We start from the raw sequence: 23,852 nt of genomic DNA, 5'->3' as shown, positions 1-23,852 counted from the left end.
ATATACTTCTTTCTTTTGATCGTAATAGTAGTAAGCTTTTGTTTCCTTTTGATAATATAAATGTGTGTTAGGATCATAGTAGTAGCCAGTACTCCAATCATAGTACCAACCTGATTTCTCATCGTAAACCAGGCCTTTATTGTTAAGGTATTCTTCAGCAGCTGATTGAAGTGTAGCTGCAATATTATCATTGGCTTTCTTGTCACTGTCATCCACTTTGGGCCTGTCTTTACATTCTAAATGTTGTAGTTGTTGTTCATCATTTCTTTGCGGTGATTCAGCATTAATATGCTGGTCATCCTTAATATTATCATCATTACTATCTATTGTCTTTCGTTGTAATAACTGTTCTTTTAGCCTGTTATTGTCTTGACGTAAGGAGTGTACATAATTTTCGGCATTCGTCTTTTGTAATTTGCATAACTCCAATTCCTTCTTTACGCTATGCAAGTCTTTCAAAGTATTACCAAGCTCAGTTTTAACGTTCTCCAATTGTAGAAGCAACTGTTTATTATCTTTCAATATTTCTTGTCCATTTTCGCTTTCCTGAGTATTACCAAGCTCAGTTTTAACGTTTTCCAATTCTAGTAGCTGTTGTTTATTATCTTTCAGTATTTCTTGTACATTTTCGCTTTCCTGTTGGATGATATTCTCGTCTGCTTCATCGCTCATTCCTTTGTCAATACCATTATTGTCATTATTCATTTCACTAGCCATCCCTTGTTCTACACATATGTATATATATATATATATACACTTCACCTTAATACGATTTTTATGTACTCATACGTTACCCAATTTGGCTATATCGCCATTTTTAGAAACACGAGTAATCTTTTCAAAATAAGGCTGACTCTTATCTAGAATTGAGCACTTTATGCATAAAGTGCTTCAATTATTATGCAGTATTACTTAATAAAATTGTTGTAATGAATAATAATAATAAATACAACATATGCAGTGTGCGATGTTCTCTAGAAATGTTTCCTTTAAAGAATGATGTTCATTTTGTTTGACCTACCAGTACGAGTAATTTCAACATATCGTGCTTTTCCATGTATCAAGCATAAAGAAAGCTATTGATTTACGTATAAGGCAATCTAATTGTATGTACATCGATTATGTAATTAGCCAACAACGATCGATCGGTGTCGGAGCGCTTGGGCAAATTGATGTGATCAAGTTTTAATACAGTAAAATGAGCTCACCAGTTTAGATCGAGTAATCGCGTCACTATTCGAGATTATCTTTCTAGTTACTATAATCCAGCTCAATTAAGCTTTCAATACACTTAGCCAAAAGATCTTTGACTTTTACTCCAATTATAAACCACAGAACGTTATGTTTAGACTGTCTATTCCCCACATGGCAAAGATTGATTTTAAAATTAGTTGGATCGATTTGTTATGTATTTGCAAACAGCTCGGCCTAGCATTCGAAATTTTAGAACAGTAATAAGTTGATTGCAAGCGCCTACGAATGATAGCAACACTTAATACCAATGGATATTGTACATCAATCATTGGCGATACGATAGAGGATGTCTTGAATGTGAGAGTAGAGTAATACCAATCGAATTTTACTGTTTAGAGGAGAATTTTCACAATATTTCACCAATCTCCTTTTCCAAGCAGCTTGAAAGAGTTGGAAACCTTGGAGACTATCGGTATCTGCGGACAGAACCTGGCTGATCCTACTATTGGCCATATAGTACGCAAGAGGGCCGAAAGACTTGAGGGTTACACTGAACGAACGAGAGATGTTTGCCAATAGTATGAGTGGCGTCGTGTATAGGTACTGCTAGTGACGCTATTTTTGCTAGTAGTTTACCATGGCATTGGTATTGTGTACAATACTGTACTACACTAAGTAGAGTACCCTACCGTATTATAATTAATGTGCAGTATATATTAAATACCATTACTCAGGGCTCGATAGTGCTACTGATAAGTTACCTAATGTGTAATAACGATCACGAGCAAAAGCAATGTCATCCTTCGGCGACGTAGCAAGTGGGTCGTGAAGCTTTGTCTAATAAACTATTCTACGGTACAGTATACTGTACACTGTACACTGTACACTGTACACCATTACTAATGGATTCCTTGAAAGAGCAAACTTTTCTTCCTTACTTCCCTTACTATGATGACTAACATTATAAAGAACACCATCCATTTCTAGGGATGATTCTCTAATACCTGCAATAAATCAATGCAATGCACATTACATAGGGTGCTGATGGACTGCACAAGTAGGTAAGAGAGAGGAACGAAAAATAGCTGCGCACTGTAAAATCATGCAGAAGCCTAACATTTTTCTAGTCATTCTCCTATACGGTACCACTCAAACGGAACATCATACTGTACAAAACCAACCTAGCAGCTATAGTAATTTGGATGGCAATCATTGACAGGATAGTGTACTATTAGAGACCTACGGTACACTTGAAATGACCCACAAATGACTCGACTTTTACATTTTTACTATGCCAAAAGAGTTCATTTCCGCGGTACCGGTACCTTACTACAGCTGAGACCTGGCTGTATCCAAGACGACTGCAGTGGCTTCTGCCAGAGCTCTGCTCAGACTGTTCTCTCCATTTCTACATCTTCAGCACGTTAAATGCAATTTATAATTAGCCCAGAATTTATCGATATACTAGAAAAGCTTAAACGAACAGTAAGTTCAATTGAAATACCTATAGATAGTGTTACAGTGTATGTTCAACAGTCACATCGAGATAGTCAGTTGGAGACCTGTAGAAGTGCAAGCATTTGCCTGATTGCCATTAATAGTACGGTTCAAGGAAAAAATTGCAAGGATTAGTTTCGTGTGTTGGCCCAATTCTATTTTGCATCGTCGAGTATGATTCGATTGGTATCACTTAGGCATAAAATTAAATCGTATTGGATGGTATTGCAACGATGCAAGAATACCCAATCTGCAAAACGTGACATTGTCATTTATACTAATAAGAAGGAAAGTTTCTTTGCTACCATTTCCGTAGTATCCATATGCCAGCTGTTTTTCTGGACTTACCTGGGTGAATTTGCTTTCTCCGAGTTAAGAGATCCCTATTCATCCATTAAACCAAATAAGGATAAGAAGAAAGAAGAACTAGCCCTTGATGATAGCGACAGCATATCAAGGTAGGTAGATTGCATTCAAGGTAACTGTACACCGTATTGATGATATTAAATCCACATGCTGGTGGAGATTATTTGTAGCAGAGTAGATTTATTCGATTTTAAATTGTTCGGTACAATCATCATCCAATGTATCTAATTTTTAGCATACTATCTTAGGTTACCCATTCAATAATGACAGAATTGTAATAATACTGTATCGATGAATGTTTAGAATTATTTTCTGATTAAATATCATCTACTGTACGTGAATATTCACAAAGTATAAGATGGACGTTATACGAGCAGCTTTGATAGAGGTAGTGCGTATGACTTTGCTAAACCACCACTAAGCTCTACAATACACTTAACTTGCAGATCTGAACGAGCTCAATTAAGTCGAGCATCTACTCGGGTAAGTACCGTAATGATGACAGAACTACAATTGACTCGCCAACTTATAACATTGAGGTGTTTACCTTTGCAATAATTTTTCATTAATACAACATAAAAATAGCTCGTAAATACAGCCTATAGGAAACTTTGTCGATTAATAACATATAATTAGTCTAAGAGTAATCAGATACGTTTAGCCATGCCAATTAAATCATCCTTTATTTCCTTTCTACATCGTTATAGATGAGAGTTGGACTTGCTACTGTATCTATAGTAGCTGGCTTAAGTTTCTGCGTTATAGGATTTTTTTATTGCTATAGGTATGGTTATACTTTGATGTTGAGCAATCATTTTTCTTGTAGTTTGCCTTTCCGCTATTGTTCTTATACGAGTTTTATTCCAAGTTGAAATTGATACAAAGTTTATTTGGTTTGTTGGATGATCTCCTTATCGACATAAAGGTGTATAACAAGAGATTAATATTATTATAAATTTACTAGATCTGTTAAAAGTTTAGCCTTAACACGTGGTGGTATCGATGTTAAAATAACAACCTATGGACCATTTGGAATGCATCGACAACTCACCGTACCCCTCTCTAATATGTCAGCAATGGCAAAAAGGAATGGTTAGTTAACATAATTACTAACTTAGTATGCAATAGCTATAGTTAATATTTTAATACTAAAATCAACAAGCTTTACATGCAGAATAATACAATAGTTATGATCGAACGCGATTATTAACAAATAACTTTCATCAGCATCAAAATTTATCAATTTAATCTTGCTTTTATTTCTATTAGAGACTGATTCTCCGATTCCGATACGAATTAGGAATTACAGCTTTTATTTTTTGGTAGATCACCAAGGGAAATTTTTAGAACCTCGTTTGTATGACCGTACCATTAGTATTAAGAGAAGATTGTAAATAGTTTAAGAAGACTTTAATAAGTTATCCATTTATCTTGAATTTAATTGTATGATATCAAATCTATCATCACCTACACATTTTAATGATATACGGAGCATAATTAAAAACTGGAATCATTCACTACGGTATATGTTCATAAATAAAATATGTAGGTTATGACTACTGCAATAGTATCCTATTTCTGGAAATAGTGACTGATTTTAAAAATTGAGCAAAATTTCTGTTGCGCTTAACAATAATGTTATTAGCTCGAATTGAGTCCGCTGCATAATATTTACGTAATATTTAGCTATTAAGCCAGGAGTACTTTTACGGTTTTACCAATACATAATCAATATAGACTAGTATGCACAAATGATCGTAGTTTACTTAAGGTAAACTTATAACCAATTAGAAATATCAGCTTTTAATAATTCATACTTCATATACTTAAATATTGAAGTAAATTATGCAATGAATTGGATTTCCATTATTATCAGAATTCCAATACATCTAGAATAAAGAAAGTAAACACATAACGAACATATTCCTTTATTTAATCCTCGAATTGATTTACCTAGTTCCAATATGACTTTAATATTAAATACAAATCTTTTTATCTTTTTAAAAAATTTTTAACCATGTCTACATAACAGTTCAAGGTTGCCAGTCTTACAATCGATAATCTGTAACAAGGTTGTCTGATATTTGAAGAAAAATCCAATTTTTAATATTTTTCATATAATCACTGCTTTCTCTATGAGATATTGATATGTAGCAAATCACTTGACAATATACACGTATATCGCTCAGATTACGCAATATATTTTGAGAATCGGCTGACGTTACGAATTTTAGCAGAGCATGAAGCCACGTCTTTGGGTTCTTAATGTTCCTATAAGGGCGTTAACTAGGCTATGCATTCGTACGTAACAAAGCATCGAGTATCCAAGGGTAAATGCCAACGAATGGTAAGATCGATTTTAAAAATGTTATCGCACAGGGCGTCATTGGATATAAATTTTAAATTAACATTTTAGTGCATAAACTTTATCCGGTTTCAATAAGATTAGCCTCTTTTGCCATCGATAAGAAGATGCTATTTTCCCTAGATAACAACCGCGATGGAGAATCAAATTCTGCAATTTTTCCTGCATCGATAACCATGATTCTACATTTAAAAAATAGATGTTTAGAATAGAAATAATAATTCTAAAAGGCCAAATTGTTAAGGGGTCTGCTTATATGAATTTTTGTTGCTATACATGATGAGAAATAGCTACGACACTCACATAATCGATAATAGTCTAAACAATAGCAAGCATAATTATCTAATTTATGGTATCCAAAATCTTTAGCATCATGCATTACTTATCACTGTCCATAATAGTATTCAAGCGATGCGCAATTGTCAAAATTGTGCAATCTTTGAACTGATTGCGAATAGTTCCTTGGATTAAGTTATCTGTCTCCATATCTACAGCTGCTGTGGCCTCATCCAAAATAATAATCTTATTGTGGCGTAACAACGCCCGCGCTAAACATATAAGTTGCCGTTGGCCAACGCTAACAAAATTAAAATCTATAGTTATCAGCTATCAAATTGTTAGTATACGTATAAGCTACTGCTATCGTAGAATTGTATCAAAGTCATATATCTTAGTCCATAATAACAGACCTTAAATTCTCTCCTCCTTCACTGATTTTATGTTCTAATCGTTCATCTAGCCCTGAGACGAATGTCTTTAAGTGAGCATTTTCTAGAGCAAGCCACAACTCGTCATCTGAGTGTTTCTCGAACGGATCCAAATTATTTCTTAGTGTACCACAAAATAACACCGGATCCTAAATAAAAATTGGTGTTGAATTCTAATTTAACTAATAATCTAATTCCGATATGCAAATGCAATAGTAATCATAACATTACAATACCTGAGGTATAATGCTTAACTTTGAACGTAATGTGTGTAAACCAATCTTGGCAATATCTACGCCATCTATGGTAATACTACCTTCAGCAGCTTCAATTATACGGAATAAAGCCATAACTAAAGAGGTTTTACCAGAACCAGTCCGACCAATAATGCCAACCTGTGAAATAAGACATCATAAAATAATAACTTCCACTAAATGTCTTATACTAAATTCAGGTCATAGCTATCACTATAATTCTAGCCTTTTGATATACAGTAAAAAATGATCATTCAATATTTTGACCTTAAAATTACGCGTATTTACAATTAATAATTTAACACTTAAAGAGCATTACGCTAGGTTTAACATATACAGACAGGTTATTTTTATTTTAATAAATTAATTACATGCTTGTTTGGTTTCAATGAAACTATTAACAAAGTTCTCAGGACAAAGTATCAGTTAGTTAAACTAGTACTTTCCGAAAGTAAAGTCGTTGCGATAAAGCAATATTAATATTAAATACTGTCCTTAATTATCATCACCCAAGCTATTCGAAGTGATATCGTCACCTTTTCAGTGGGCCGAATATTACAGCTGATTCCCTTCAGAACGAGATCGAGATCGGCGCGATATCTAACTTTAAAATTATTAAAGGTAATATCTCCATGACTTGGCCAATCCGAGCTTAAATTTTCTTCGTCAACGTACCAAGATGCCTACAGTATTTGATATGTCAATTGAATTAAGTAAGATAAAGATATTATATCCGATTTATATGCTTATACCTCTTTCGTTATCTCACTATATTCTTTAACACGCTCTACTGCAACGATGTTTGTCTCTAAGTCACTACTTTGTCTTACCATCCAATTTAGTTCATCAGTCATCTAAAAAGAGTTATAAAATCCATAAATAAATCTTCAATTTGAACTAATTAAAGTATACAAACGAGAATAATCATTTCCAGTTGTCTAAACCTGCAAAGCATATGTGATGGAAAGTCCTACAATTCCTGTTGGGAGAGTTTCACGACCCAGTACTACCAGTAGCGAAGCGAACAATACTACTAAGTTGCCGATAAACTCAAGCCTAATTGATAACCATCTGTAATATCACAAGTACATAAAAAGTTTTGTAAAGGTAGAGTTCGAAGTTTTAACAATTTGACGTTCCGTAGTCTTATGACAATTAGATGATCATAAAGCTTTGATAATTTTACCTATTTGATGAAATATATAAATAATATGCCATTTGATTTTCATCAATTTTAGTGTCACACTCTTTTACAAATCTATTCTGACTATTGTATGCTCTTAAGACGCTCATTCCTTGTAAACTCTCAGTAAAGAACGAGTATATAGGCGATCGCGAAACTGATTCCAGTCGTCGTAGTTGACGTGAAGTTGCTATATAAAAGCGCTAAAAGTAATTTAAGAACGTAAAATATCACTTTACTTTTAATCGATGTGATCTGTAATAGTGATATTGAATTATATCAACTACCGTAATAAAATTCTTGCATACCTGAATAAAGTAATATAGCAAAAATAGAGGCAAAATGACAGTGAGAAAGTAAGGAGTCGATGCACTAACAACAACCAAAATTAAGGCGACAACATAGCACTGAGCCATAAAACCGTCAATGGTTACTGGAATAACTTCATCTATTGTATTGATATCCTTAGAAAATCGGTTTAAGACGCGGCCCATAGGGTTCGTGTCAAAAAATGACATAGGCAAGCGAAGTACATTGTCTAGTAGATTATTGTGAAGTTGCCTTGATGCTTTTATACCGGCGAGTAAGATGACAATTGTGCTTAGCAAGGAGATAAAGATCAGTATTCCTCCAATTGCACCATAAATACCGAGGTAAAAGTCTCGTATTTCAGGTACGGAAGAGTTTTTAGCCGAGCTCCATAACGCTAGCCAGGCGTCTACTCCTGCCATGCATCCTTTATCTCCAGCTTCAAAGAGTAAATACATTATAACGAATTTCCAACCAAAAGATTTGATATACGATGTATATACAGAATATTTGACCTATCCAGTAGTAAAAAAATAGCAAAGAAAGTGGAATATATTATAGTGTATCGTGTGATTGCATTATATAGTAAGGTACGTAGTTAAACAGTTTGCAAGCTTCATTGGGTATTTGATAACAGAGCAATGACGGCTTTGTATATATACTGTATATACGCGTATGCTAAAGAATTTATAAGTAATATCAAGTATTAAAAAGGCTTTATTTACCATGCTACCTATACCATACTGTACTACTCAAATATTACTGACCCTTCCCACTTCTATGCTTTCATCTTCAACAAGTTGAGCACCGTGAGCTGGCGATACGACCTTGGAGTTATCTGATTTTACACTGTCTTGTCTCGAAATTGACCTTGATACGACATCTGGATGACCTACAGCTAACTGTCTTGGCTCGATATTGATCTCTTCAATGATGTTATCTACCAGAAAAGGTTGCAACAAATTTAAGTAAAGCTAATTTTGATTTCCGCTCGACATAAAACTGTCACTATTACCTCTATCATTTTCCGCAGTATTAGCGTAAGCTTGTATCAAGTCTGAAAATGCTCCTCGTCTATACATTAATTCTGAATAGGTACCCGTCTGTACGATATGATATTTAGCATAATTTTCAAAATTTTAATTTTAAAGTATATTCTTATGGTTAGTTGATAAATTTTTAGCTAGATGAATCATATAATTACCTCAATTATTTCACCATCCTCTAGCATGATAATTTTATCTACTTTCGACAGGAAGCGGAGATTATGAGTTACCAAAATCCTTGTCTAAAATAACTTAAGTTAGGTGATGTATACGTATGGATAATGCATTAACTTATAAAATAAGTATTACTGACTTTATCTCGAAGGCGTCCTTGCGGCCCAATTACTTCTTTAAATAAATGTTTACCAACATGAGCATCAACTGCGCTTAGCGGATCATCAAGTAAATAAATATCGCGTTTGGCATAAACAGCTCTAGCGATACTTATACGTTGTTTCTGTCCGCCACTTAAATTAATTCCCTAGTGCATAAATCATTCAAGAGTAGTTTCAGTTGATACGTCAATCAATTATGCGATATGTACAATACCATTAAATATAGTTTATATGAAAACACAAACTTTCTCTCCAATTTCTGTCTCGTCCGCCCCTGGTAAAATCTCTAAATCAGGCTTTAGAGCACAAATTTCTATTACTTTACGATATTCATTTTTATTAAAAGAAGTTCCATAAAGTATGTTATTCTTAACGGTGTCATTTAGTATCCATGCTAGTTGAGGCACATATGCAATCGATCCCTTAAAATTTAAAACGTAAAATTTTCAGCCAGATACTAGCTTTAAAGAATATTGTTACATTTACAATATATCTCCTTATATCTAAAACCTCTTCATGTGATTGTAACGTATTTACGATAATAATAATTATTTATGTACGACATATTTACTAACATTGACAAACACGTTTCCATCTTTTTTTTCCATTTCACCCAATATGGCAGATAATAAAGACGATTTTCCACTCCCTACATGGCCAACAATAGCTGTCAGCGAACCACGATCAATCTGGAAATTAATTCTATTGAAAGAAAAATTTATTAAAAAACATGTCGAAGGTATAAATAACACGAGTACAATTGCGAATATACGACGTATTCCAGGGAGTTATCGATTGAAGAACTGAAAAATAATAAGCTTACTTGCGCAGTGCTCCTTTACAGTCTTCAGGACTCCAAGAAAACGTACCGTTCTTAATTACAATAGTACTGTCGCCTAATACGTAATCAAAGACAGAGAATCTTCGTTTCTGCTATAATTAGTAAATGAGGGAGAGTAATAAAGATATTAAAATCTAACCATAGTTAGGAGGCATATCTTGCTGCACGCTACCGGGATCGAGTTCATCACTTATTAAAAAGTCATATAATCTGTTGATTGAGACTCTGGCCTAAAAATTTTTAATAGAATTACATACAATGCCTCAAACAACTTTTAACCAATAAGTGTATCAACAGGGTACGAGCAGGTAAAATAATGTAGCAACTATAGTTAACCTACTGGTTAAAAATTGAGTAAGAGCTTAATAGAATAACTGACTAACCTGTACTAGAGAAATAACTACCAACGGCAGTACCCCTACTGCAAAACGAAGTATGCTAAATAACGATAGTGCAACAAACGCTCGACTTGCTAGTAATTCTTGTCCTGTTAAAACATAAGTCCCAAATGTTGCCAGTCCAACCTGAAATGAAAGTCCAACACAAGTGATATAACAGTCGAGCTACTCATAACTAGAGCCATAAAGATTAAATTAAAGTAAATTTTGAGAACAATAATAATGTCATTCCAATACATTTTACTGTATAACGTACTAGGAACCCGGTTGCAGACCAACTACACTCTAATGTTGAGTATAAGAAACCATAACGACGTAAAATTTGTAGTTCTTTATCTCTAATATTTAAAACCCTTTTTATGAACGACTGCTCCCAGGCGTACAGTTTTAACACCTAATGAACAAATTACACATCCTTAGACGATAGGCCTTACTTGGAATATAATTAGATTTAATTTCTCTGGCTTTAGTTAAAAATATCAATTACCTTTATACCATTTAAAATTTCACTCATTAATCTGATTCGGTCGTCTTTGTTAATCATTTGTTTTTCCTACACAAATAAGTATGAGAATAATAAATTCATTTTCGCTTTCTCCGTAGTGAGTTAACTACAGTGAGTTTTAATGTTAGAGTAATTGCCTTGCCATGATAGTAATTTACCTGTAATTTCTGTATTTTAGCTGAAGTGATAGCATTTAATGGAACAATAAGAATAAGGACAGCCAACCCAGCGAAAACTGATGGTCCCATAATTTGATATAAGAAGTAGATGGCAATAGCAATTTGTATAGGTGAACACCAAATGCTGTGGAGGAAAGGCGTTAAGTCGATAAATTGCTGAGCGTCGACAGACATTAAATTGACAATTTCTCCAGTGGTCAACTTTTGACGGGAGTGACTTGATAATATAAGAGCCTATGTACATAAATGGAAATTAGTAATTTTAAAAATAGGTATATGAAGATTAATGGACCTGTTATCATCAACGTTCAACTGGGAAAATAAATCTAAAATCTGATAATATGAGCGATTATATATTATTACTTTTCTGTAAACAGCCCAAGTTACAGCAGTTTTTAATTTCATGCCAGCGCCAAAACAACGGTGAAAATATTGCTGTAATATTAATGAGCGAACAACCGCTAGGAGAAACATTGATACAGCGAGAACTAAACCCAGCCATATTGGCTGACTTTTATCACTTGAAAAATTAATCAGTAGTCTGCAATTAAAAGAAAAATGAACATCAAGTGATCGTGCTTATAGTGCACAGTATAGTTTAGTATCACATCGATTTATGAAATAGACAAGGAGTTTAGTAGTACGATAACATTAGAATTTCTTTACAGTAGTTGACATTTCTATAGATTGGTGCAGAATTATTACTGTTAGGGACAACAATTAGGTCAGTTTTAACAATTTAAAGTTTATTATACCGAAGTAGCTGAGGGCTTAAAAATGCCAAAAGATCATTCACAAATTTGAGTAGACCGCCTATTATAAATGGACGACCAGCAGTTCGAAATAACGCTATAGCTAATGACCACTTTCCTCTTCCTTGAATAAATTTTATGTCCTGATTTAATTCGCTAGGCTTACTATACGAAGTTAGAATTTAAATTATGGCCGTTATGACATTGAGAAATAGTATTTGCTCTCAGTGCGTCGAACAGCGTAAACTTCAGAGATTAGTTTAGAACGACTGACCTTTTAGAGTTTTTGTTTGCTCCTTTTTCCCATTCGTGTTGAAAGCGAGGTCCAAGTATCTTTGACATATCGCATTCGTTTAAAGACGATAAATTTTGTGCAACTAGCGGTTTTTTATATCCACTGGTGATCAAGCTACTCGTATATGATGTCAAAATAAAATATGTAAATCTTTCCAATCAGAATGCTGTAAAGTTATTAAAATTAAACTTATTTCCTATCCTTGATAAATTTCAATACGTCATCTATGTCGTTTAAGTGATATATAATTTATAGCGGAAACTAATATTGCCGCTAAAATTCGCTTCCTTTACGATATTGTATGAAATATAACAGAATAGCTTCAAATGTTCATGTTACAATCTAGAAAAGGAAATTTATAATATCTCAGCACCTAGTCATCCACCAAAATGTTAAGCGCGATAAGATTGAGGCTGTAGCTTCGGGGCATGGTTGCTAAACGCATGAAGAATGATGCTACAGCTTAGAATTGGTTAAAGAGATGAAAGAAATGATAAAATTTTATAGTTACAGTACATGATTCCTGTTAGCTTCTCTAAATTTGCGTGATTCATAAGCATCAAGATCGGAGAAAAGGGATAATACAAAGGATAAAACGATACAGCAATAATTGATGGTAAATATCACAAATCGGAAAGGCGTTGGTGTCATTGCCTGTCATAGCAGAAAGGCCCAAGTGATGATTAAATAGTGTTCTAACACAATCATTATTACTATTTCATCATAAAATTGCATAAACCGGTACGATGATGGGCCGAAAGCTGTACAATGCATTGTGCATACCTGCAAGACGATTAAATTATATATTAGCGTTCTGATCTTGATAGAAGTGGCGATGAGTAGTAAAAACCAAAATAATGGAAGAAATCCGGCAGAGACGATACCATTCATCTTTTCTAATCTCATCACAACTATCGCTAGAAGCTGTACAATAGTATATATATAATTATAATTGATGGTGACCATATAGTGCTAAAAAATTATTCTTCTGCATGTGATAGCAATCTGTCATTTCAGTATTCTTTACTGTAGTATTTGTTTACTAATGAAATTTTTGCAACTCTATAAGCCCACGTTGCAAAACATGTACTGTATTTGCTCTTTTATCATGATGGTAGTTTAACTGCTGCAGGAGAAAAATTATAATCAAGTCCTTAATTAACTTTAGCGCGATCATTTAAACATTATTCACTGTCATAATATGAAAATTGAATTACTGTACTAATATACAGATATATCTATAGCTTACCATCGTCAGCAATAACGCTGAAGGTGTCAACATAAACACACCAGGTACTGAACGATGCTGGCATTCATAAATAGTATCGATTAAGCTAGCGAGGTAGAGAATAGCCAAAAAAGCTGTAATAACCTGTTGATTGAAAACGGAAACATTTATTAGGCTAGATTGGATACTTTAGGTCATATTGCATATATCATTGTTGCAGAAAGTGCAGCATTATCATACCAACCGCCCGCAACTGGTGTACTGTATACGTATAGAATCAATTGAATACAACAGGAAATTTGAAATAGTACATACGTATAACGATATTACTTTAATATTGGCTTCAGTAAAGTCAATAGACAAAGCTGCAACTGCGTATCGTAGCTGCATTGATATGAATGTTTTGCATCTTACTAGCAACAACTAGACATGCTAGAGTGATCACAATAACTATGGATGCAATCGCTACACAAGCAACATGAGAGGATTCAGTAGCAGTCTACGCTGTGCGCGTATAACTGAATATACGGACATAAGTGAATGAGATTCATTTTGGTATCATTAAGCAAGTGTTGAAGACATGATTATCGTGCAATACGGCAGAAATACTTTATTTCTTACTACTATGCCTGCATCGCCTTTATCAATGAAGGTAGCTATTAATACTGTACTATTGTATCTACAATTCTAAATCATACATGACTTACTAGTTTCAGGATGGATAAACTGGTCATTTTTCTTGCTGGAATTTCAAGATTAAATTCTTCTTTGGTATGTATATTTGATCGTCGATCAACTTGACGAAGTAAAGATGGAATATAGTGTAAAGAAATTAATAACAAGAAGGTAGAAGGTACCATCATAATGATGCCATCTTCAAAGCATGGAGTGAAATCTATCCAAGAATCATTGTAGTGGATATCTACCTGTGAATAATATAATGAATGAATAAATGAATGAATTAGAATTACGAATATAATCGATTAAGAATAAAATAGTACTTCCATAGGTAAATACAATGTCATCCATGCTACATATTTAAACTACAATGTACAAGATTAGAGCAAGATTGAAGTATGCATCTCGGTCTTTAAAGCTCTAGATTGCAAGTCAAGGAGTTGGAGGTTGAATTGATCGATTTTGCTTCAACTATTGCACAGCTAGCTCAACATCGCATCATGTACTTTGCAAAGGTGAAGGGGGAATTGAAAAATGTTAGGTTGGCTATGCTGGGTAGGCATGCAATGGTTTTCTTCACCGTCATTCAAATTAGCATACGTCAACTATCTGTTATGATGAGCACCAAGCAAGACTGAAATGAATATTGTTGAAGATGCGATCGTCATCACGAGGCTAGTCTATTTGATGATGGGTGGCATCTAGCATGGATTAGAAAGATACTGTATCTCGGTGAAATGGACAGTATTGCTCGATATGGAAGTAAAGTAGGCATTTTGAAGACATGATCACATCTACAGCCCGACTATTCAAGCTTGCCTACATTGCCTAGAACTATCCATGATGCTTACCCAAAATGAAGAATGTGCTTGACAAAAAGATGTTATACCAAATTGGTCACTCTTACTCTGCATCTTGTCAATGGCTTGAATTTTATAGCGTCAACACTGAGGTCAAGGACTGATGCTCAATGGTACTGTAGGTATCAGTAGTGACTCTATATAGTGTCATCAATTTCAATTGAGCAATCCAGGCTACTACTGTACTACTAATAAGCTTTAGTATGGATAATGTTATTGGAGGATTAGGCTCAAAAGAGAGAGAAGACGAATGAAAGTGGTTGAAAATTGCAAACGTCTGCAATTTCTTGCCGTTGCAAATGGCAAAGAATGATGTCATAGCTGGTCGCTATACAGTACAGTACTGTACAGTCACTGTGTACCATGGAATGGTACCGCACTTGGTAGGATAATGCGTTTCATTTCAAGATACGGTACGGATTATTTTATTCCTAATATCACCATACTATACACTAGTATATAGTACTGTATTTATTGCAATAATGGATTTATGAAATTTTAGTAATTTTTGCTATTTTAGTGACAGGAATTTTCGTCAGGTAGCTTTTACTACTTGTTTTTACTATCCAGTACAGTAAAAATAAGTACTGTAGTTATATACTGTACAGTACTGCATAACATGAATTGGTTACAGTACTGTACAAAGTGTCTCAGAAAGTCTGTCCGTACAGTAGTACAGTACACTAGTACACTTACTGTACTTAGTAAGTACAGTACACTGAGTACAGTACTGTACAGTCAATCGCGTTATACTGTACAGTGTACAGTACTTTACACCCGAGAACCTGGAATTTGTGGTTGGCATACAGTACTGTACTGTACTGTACTGTACAGTACACTGTACAGTACAGTACAGTACAGTACTGTATTCAAACTTTTTCCACACGACTGTACTGTACACTGTACAGCAGTTCACTGTACAGTACAGTACAGTACAGCACTTCACTGTACTCAGTACTATGTACTGTACGTGCTGGAGGCTGACTGTACTGTAGGACCTGCCCGCTTTTTATACTGTAAAAAGAGAAAAGAGGACACCAAAAAGGTTCATTGGCAAATGATGTGTGCAAGCCAAAACTTGCAAACGGTAATCAAAAGCAATTGACAAGTGATTGGCAAAGCTTTTCTTCACCTATTTCCTATGTGGAATACAAGATGGCTACCCAAAGTGTTCGGTAAGTTCAAAATAATCAAAAAACCTATCTCGACGTTCAGTAAGTACAGTAAAGTGTTGTCATTGGAATAAGAATGCATTTGCACTGATCAAAATCAGCAAACTGTTCGTGAATCCTGACCCATGTTCGGCAACCAATCGGTTGATGTTGTACAGTACTACAGGCATCCTTCACACTACTATCACACATGAGTACAGTACACTACAGTAAGTGTTAGCCAACTTTGCAAGAATTGAACTTTTCACTAAAAAAAGTGGTAGCCAACTTTGCAAGAATTTGAACTTTTCACTCCAAATTTGGCCTAGTCATTTTCGTGACTACACCGACCACACACAACAGTGTAGACCGTGTGATGGTGTCGGCCATGGCCAGCTCACAAGCTACCTGCATACTATTGCTTGACGTTACACTTACTGCAAGTACAGTACTGTACAGTACATTGACTACAGTATGGCAAACTCCGTCAACGGTTGGCATGACCTACTGTACTGTACAGTATCATGGACGGTATGTACAGTACTATACACTGTACTGTACTGTACTGTACTCACAGGATTCAAGATCGGCCATCTACTGTAGACATCATCGAAAACATCTTCAATAACTAAATTCCTATCATGTATTGCACAAAGATTGTCATTATACTACGTTGATCAAATTTACCAACAGTTGCTCTCTTGTGTATATACAGTATAGAGACATACTCTTTAACGTTTTGTTATTGTTTTAATGATAGGACTAAACGTAAAAGTAAATGGGATCAACGTGCTCCCAATGTCAATGATAAAGCCAATTTAACCACAGAAAATAAGGCTGATGATAATCCACCTTCAACTGTAAATGAAGAGGATAAAGCCGCCGTAGCCAAAGCTGCTGCAGCAAGATTAAATGCTATCTTAGCTGCGAAAGGCAAGATTATCAAGAGTGAACCACCTCCCGCTCTGGTTCGACTGACTACAGTATTCATTCTTCTTACTCTAGATGACAGTGTGCCATATTAAAGGAACAGGATAGGACAGTTTCATTTGTACTCTACATCATGCTATTAAGACGTTCACAAACTAAAACATACATTATTGAACTACGTGTACTCCACCCTGACGATTTCTGTCTTGTAAAGTGTAGTAAGGAGAACGCGCTATCAGCTCATATTAATAAACCGATATCAGTATCAAACATTTACGATCGTTCTTCTACGCATAGCTACTAAAGTACAGTACAATAGCATCAATCAAGATAGTCTACGTAAATAGTGAATCGATCAGCCACTGTTCCATATTTTAAAGATGCATACTCTTACAATACAACTTGCTTCATAGACTCTCCTACAGGTATAAACATGTTATCAACCATTTCACTCATAATATTTAGGCTAAACCCACAACTACAAGTAGTGTGACGAATACAAGTACGAGTAGTACCTCCGATAACAATGGAAGCAATCAAGCTTCGAAATCATCTCAACCAGCAGTAATTACAGCCGAAATAGAAATTAATGACTTAATTAGCAGGTAACCCACACAAGATGTGAATTTATTATTATGGTAATGCCGGCAGTATGCAATTATGCCTTAGATATACTGTATTTCTGTTTTTGTAGGACTATTCTATGTAAAGGCCTAACTCAGGATGATGTAAGTAATCAATGTGACAAATTTCTTTCGTAAAATAGTCAAGTCGATATAATCTCCACCATTCATGCCTTACTTTATATAGTATAGTCTAAGCAATGGAAGTTAATGCATTCCATTTTATCAATTTTTTTACTATCAAAATTTTGTTCAACATTCAAATTCTATGCATTGTATATGCTATTTTACATAGATTAACAGACAGTCCGGTGCTGCCGTATCAACTAAAGGGCGTTACATCTCACCCAGTGAGAAACTAGGCATTGATTTAACAGTGTAAGGCTAATAATTTGACTTTTATTAATGAATCTTAAATATTATCTGCTTGTTCTAACATTGCTCCTTCAATTACAGTAGTAACAATATTTATAGCGAATTTGTGTTTTATTCTTGCCATAAACAGAGATAGACCTTTATACCTACATATTCAAGCAGCGGCAAAGGAAAATATTCACAGTAAGCTTTTTTTAAAAGATTATTTCTTCATCGCGTTATCGCTGTAGGCAAAATACTCTTATAGACGAAATAATTATCTTCTATTTTATATCTAGCTGCTGCTAGAATTATTTTAGCAAAGATTGCCAAAATTGATCCAGCAACTAAACCTGAAGTTAAATATACACCAGCAGATGCCGCTCCATCATCAACTAACGTCACTACTACAACAGTGCCTCTTCCAACAGGGGTAGCTAGCTTTCTTATTTTTTTGGTCAATAGAATTTTGACCTACGATACCGTACTGTGTCAAAGTAACATCGATCTTATACTTTGTTATTGTCTAGCTACATTATGTCCAGGATAAGGTCTTTGTGGGTCTAAATGACGCCCCTGCACAATTTAATTTGAAAGAAAAATTACAGGGTTCAAATGTAATAATTTAGATCTTTGCTAAATTATGACCATTATCGGAAGACTTCATATTCGATTAAACCAATGAATAAACTCCATATTGATATATTAAATCTAGGGTAGCTTCTTCCTGCACATAATAAAAGAAACAGGCGCAAAGGTAATAACATTACTTATTAGTTCATTGTTGGGTCCAAGGGTTAAATAGACTAGCAACTGTCTCCTAATGTTGTTGTTGTTATTCTGTGTATAGTTTATAATATAACAATCCTTAAGCTTCACTATTGGTATCCCAATAGTTTGATGATATTTATGGATTTTGAACGGCTGTTGCGTTGATAGGTGCAGTTAAGAGGGAAGGGCTCTGGATACATCGAACCGACTTCCGGCAAGGAAGCCTTCGAACCGTTACACATTTATGTGAAGTATGTATAAGTGCTATTCTCGTATATAAAATAACTATATTATGTCGTACCTGGCTTAATTCGTTCTTCAATGTACTATATGCATTTTTTTTTATATTTGTTCTTATGAACGTAGTCATGGAACATACGAAGGCCTCGAATCTGCAAAAAAGCTTTGTCAAAATCTAGTTGACACGGTAAATTAATTTACAAATTATGCATGTAGTATTGCATTCCATTGTATGCATACCATACCGTATGTGATTATGTAGAGATAGCATAATTATAGCCTATTTATCATATGACAATTAATTTTAATATAGGTAAAGCAACAATATAAACAATTTGAAGAATCACAAGCGAAGGCTCAAGTTCCCATAACATATCAGTCTCCTTATCCAACACCTAGTAAGAATTTTCTCGTTGGGACAATTTAATGTACTGATAATTAATTAAGCATTCTAATTTCACGATAAAAACAAAAAACCTTAGGAGGGTAAAGAAGGTGGATAATTTCCTTCAAGAATTAATTATTCCATCGATACCACCCTCCAATAATAGTAGCAGTTTGTTTTAGTTTACTGTCTGAGAGGCATGACTGCTTGAAATTACTACGGCTGCTAACATGTCCAATTAATAAAAATTGTAGCTTAATTAACAATAAGGATACGCACCTATGTACAGGTTACGAATTGATATTAACATTTTCTTTGAATTCTCCAAGATACAAATTATTTTGCATCTGGATATCCCCCACCTTCTCCGGTACTTTGAATATTATATAATTTTAGTTACAGTATATATCATTAGTATATATGGCATGTTATAAACCCAACAATGTGTTTTGTTCTGTATTTTCCATGTGTATTAGGTACCTTATCAGAATATGTATGGGTATCCTATGTATGGGCAGCAACAAGTACCTCCTGCTCTTCCACCTCATATGGTAGGACACTGTATCTGATGATGTGTAAATCATTTGGTTCTTATCTAGTATGCTTCATCAATTCATAGGTCTCACCTAATCCTTATGCCTCTCCATATGGACAATTCGGTAAGTTATGAAAATAATGCGCAATTAACATGATATATTTCGCAATAATTTGATTTTGGAATCTACTTTATGGCAAAAAAAAATATAGCAAATTATGGACAATCAAATCAGTATCAAGGAAATATGTACAATAATTATTACGGTTATCCAATGGCTACTTATACTCAAAACGAAATTCCTCAAGTGTCGCCATCAACCGTAAGTAACCGTTCTTGTCCAATTGTCCGTGTTGGTATTCTCTTAAAATGTTGCAACAAGTACTGTACTGTAACTTAATTGAATTATAATCTTGTATTCAAATTTAGTAGATTAGAGAAATTTCTTTCTTTGATTTGTGATTACTGTATCATGTATTAAGTATAATATAAAAATGTAAAATGCTATTTTCATACTAGACCGTAAATCAAGAAGAGCCACCGGCGAAAAAATTAAAAAATGAAGAACCAAATAGGTAAATTTCGTTGGGTTGTGTAAATTACTCTTAAAAATTTGAAAAATTAAATCAATCGATTTCCAATTACAATAGTAGTTCAATTGCGGAAGATTCCAGTGAACTCCCCCAAGATATCGAAAAAGTATGCTGTAATTAGATAGTGTAACAAATAAAATTGATTGGATTTCGAAGTTAAATGTATTAAATTTTCCTATCTGATTGTCCCAACTATTGTAGATGCCTAATCTACCTGATTATACCAATACTCTAAACGCAATAGGGAAGGTATAATATGACTAACGGCTTCTTAAATTTTCAGAAATTTCCCACAATCCGTTGCAGGGATATGGTGCCATTATATTATTGTACTAACGCGAAATTTTTTTTGCTTTACTTTATTACTTGTTGGCTTTGTTTTTCGCCTATGTAATTGATAGGATGAGATTTCGCAGAAAGTAGGGAATAAAGCTATTGACGTGCCAGATCCATTTGGATTATTAGGAACTGGTAAATCTAATAGTAAACCAAAATCATCAAGACAAAATACTGAAACATCAGCAATGAAAGATCGAGATTTAATGCCTCCGCCAGCATTTCTTCCTGTATCTAATCCAATAGGTAATGGTTTGTTTGAAAATAATTTCGCATTAGACAAATTTCATACATTCATTGAAGTTTCTTTGCGATAAAGTACCGGACGTGAAAAAGATGTAGCAATTTTGTATGGCAAAAGAGATAGTATAAGATGACTATTTAACAATGATATTTTAATTTCAACTGAAATTTTGCACCGTATTTTAGCAAGTCATTAATTTTTTTACAAATACTATTTCATATTCTTGGGAGTCTAAATGGTACATAGAATCCGTACAAGAACTATCTTGAAATTTTACGTATATTTTAATAGTTAAATTGATTTATCTGCTCGTGTTTTTATCTAATCCATGGTTTATTTTATTCTTTATGACTTCTTTTCTTCCTTAATTTCATACAATTTTGGTGCCACGTGATGTCTCGCCCCCATCAACAAATACCAACTGGACTAACAATCATACGTAATTAATTTACTAATGTCAAATTTGTTTTGTATTATTGGTGTTGTTTATTGAAATATAGCTCCTGGAAACACTAAAATCCAAGCCTCCAATGGTTTTAAATCTACCACTAAGCAGAAGAACTCAACAGGTGAAAGTAGTAAATCAGGGCTGTTGTCTTTAGCCTCTTACGGTTCAGATTCTGATGAAGAATCTTCCGACAGTGCAAGCGCACCAGATGGTAATCGCTTGCCATTTTGGGCTGCACATGATTATAAAAAGGCAACCGAATAGTGTAAAGCAGTTGATTTTTAGATTGTCTTATAGTATATTTACGTTAGCCTTCATCATAGTCATTCATTTCTAATATTCGTTACTGTGTTGTATAGCAGGTAGTAAATAATATCGTAATGTATCATAAATTTCGTGACTTGACATTGCTATAAATTAACTACTTTTTCATCAACATAATAGAAAATAAACATCATTTAGTATTTGTAATTTGAGCGATTGCTTTTCTTCCAACCTGGAAGATTGACTGATTGATAAATAAATACATATGTGATGAATGCATTGAGAGAGACATGAATATGTTATGCGAATATATCATTTAATCAAGTAATTTTGCTACATCATTATCGTAATATAAATTATTTCGAATAAAGAATTTATGTATTTGACAGATTATGCTGTTTTGTTTATTACATTGTGTAAATTTAATAATAAGCCTAATTTTGGCCTATAAAAATATACATAGTGAAAAATAAACTCTAAAATCAGAAACTTGAATTTATAATGTCATGATTCAGGCATTTAATATACAATATAGTACACAAACTATGAATCTATAATATAAAATATTATGTTCTATTCTATAAACTTTTTACGGAATCATGAAGTTGTTGATGACAGCATCTTAGCAACTGTATCGTTCTTCTTTTCTGTCTCGGTCAAGTGATTCTTTCATTATAAATCGAATTCATTTCATGTAAGCATTGTGGTCGAAGTGAAGTTATGAAAAATTGAAATAGGAATTATATTTTTGAAGAAATACTTTTCAAAATTTGTAATCTACCGAAAGTAGGCGAATGCCTGTTAATAAGTGATAAGACTTACCCGCCAGAGAATAACTTGGTTATCCACCCCACATGATACAAAAGAAAATTCATGACAATTGAGGAGTTTCTATCATTTAGATTGAAGCAAAGTTAATAAAACTGTTGTAAGCTGGTTTACTTGGCAACTATCATAAAGAGTAATATCAAGTTTTCCCAACTTCTATTCCCCCGGCATGAACGGTACAATCTCCAATTAAGACGGGTGGTCCGTAGCAGGTTTTAGGACCGAGGAGACTAAAGATGATTTAATAGAAGTAAGAAATGTTTATTTTTTCGAAATATACCATGTACTATGTTATTAACAGTCCTACTACTGTCAAGGTAGTACCTGCTGCCTAAAAACTTTCTTACGCCAGTAAATTTCTTAATGGTATCATCTTTAATATCTAATCAAGGAATATATCAATCATTTAAACCAATTTTATGAGTACCAGTGTAATACTTGTCCAACAAGAATCCTCAACTTTAGACCTACTAGCAAGTTACTATATTCAACCCAAACTAATATACCAAATCTCACCAATTGCGCACGACCATAATCTTACAGACCCGTCTTGTGAACTTGTTACTAAATACCCTCTAAAATATGGGGAAATAATTGATTTGTTTAGGGATACAAATAGTTAAAATACGTACAAATAGAGTACGTATAGTCTTCAATAAAATAATATGCCGAAAATCAAGTTCAAAGTTTTCTTTTTAACGAGGGATAAATCGATTTCAAATTAATGTCACACGTTATACTTACAGTGTTGATAGAAAAGCGAGACTAGTTACTTTCAAAGGATGAGCATTTACCACACCCGTCAGGGTAGTCCCTAATTTGATAGTAGCAATACGCGTATCATCATTTTATATCATGGAATTACATCGTATATTAATCAACTAGTAACCTCGCCCAGTATGAAACAAAAAAAAGCCATTTCCAACTGCAGCAAAAAGAAATTCCTATAATATAGGTATGAAGGAAATTTCAATTCGTTCGAATTAAAATTATCAGTATGGAGGTTACAATATATCTTTATCGACTTGATTCATTACATTCTCTAAGCTTAGTAATTCCTGGACACTGTATGGGAAATCATGAAATTGGCTATCTTCTCGTTTATAGGTTTCATGATTATTCAAGATACAGGTAACTTCAAAATTATCGGCTGATTCT

The 23,852-nt window shown here is 33.9% G+C and overlaps 3 protein-coding genes across 3 annotated transcripts; 2 read left to right on the top strand and 1 right to left on the bottom strand.

Moving 5' to 3' along the window:
* Positions 1-2,910: 2,910 nt before the first annotated feature.
* On the top strand, positions 2,911-4,451 carry TRIADDRAFT_22849 (uncharacterized protein; the record flags this gene model as incomplete). The annotated part of the gene is made up of 4 exons (XM_002111052.1): positions 2,911-3,149; positions 3,770-3,841; positions 4,022-4,149; positions 4,327-4,451. 4 exons carry the CDS (start codon positions 2,911-2,913, stop codon positions 4,449-4,451), a joined length of 564 nt encoding a protein of 187 aa, XP_002111088.1.
* Positions 4,452-5,483: 1,032 nt separating this feature from the next.
* Positions 5,484-13,132, bottom strand: TRIADDRAFT_50060 (uncharacterized protein; the record flags this gene model as incomplete). The annotated part of the gene is made up of 28 exons (XM_002110516.1): positions 5,484-5,604; positions 5,805-5,999; positions 6,112-6,278; positions 6,366-6,524; positions 6,920-7,066; positions 7,136-7,237; positions 7,328-7,454; positions 7,570-7,769; positions 7,875-8,390; positions 8,643-8,702; positions 8,772-8,815; positions 8,891-8,978; positions 9,080-9,163; positions 9,235-9,402; positions 9,502-9,678; positions 9,832-9,958; positions 10,080-10,152; positions 10,237-10,327; positions 10,481-10,621; positions 10,752-10,889; positions 10,983-11,048; positions 11,159-11,413; positions 11,543-11,720; positions 11,935-12,051; positions 12,206-12,340; positions 12,600-12,661; positions 12,743-12,880; positions 13,010-13,132. 28 exons carry the CDS (start codon positions 13,130-13,132, stop codon positions 5,484-5,486), a joined length of 3,999 nt encoding a protein of 1,332 aa, XP_002110552.1.
* A 3,015-nt stretch (positions 13,133-16,147) lies between these two features.
* On the top strand, positions 16,148-21,866 carry TRIADDRAFT_54683 (uncharacterized protein; the record flags this gene model as incomplete). Its single annotated transcript, XM_002111051.1, has 21 exons — positions 16,148-16,167; positions 16,904-17,111; positions 17,539-17,678; positions 17,768-17,801; positions 17,992-18,074; positions 18,202-18,254; positions 18,350-18,483; positions 18,581-18,667; positions 18,766-18,807; positions 18,990-19,072; positions 19,188-19,248; positions 19,375-19,459; positions 19,776-19,816; positions 19,923-19,997; positions 20,066-20,105; positions 20,194-20,303; positions 20,501-20,556; positions 20,632-20,680; positions 20,776-20,823; positions 20,976-21,156; positions 21,655-21,866. 21 exons carry the CDS (start codon positions 16,148-16,150, stop codon positions 21,864-21,866), a joined length of 1,842 nt encoding a protein of 613 aa, XP_002111087.1.
* Positions 21,867-23,852: the final 1,986 nt, after the last annotated feature.

This window comes from Trichoplax adhaerens, genomic scaffold, assembly GCF_000150275.1.
Source record: "Trichoplax adhaerens TRIADscaffold_3 genomic scaffold, whole genome shotgun sequence".
Taxonomy (NCBI): Eukaryota; Metazoa; Placozoa; class Uniplacotomia; order Trichoplacea; family Trichoplacidae; genus Trichoplax; species Trichoplax adhaerens.
This window is presented reverse-complemented; position numbering and strand designations above follow the sequence as displayed.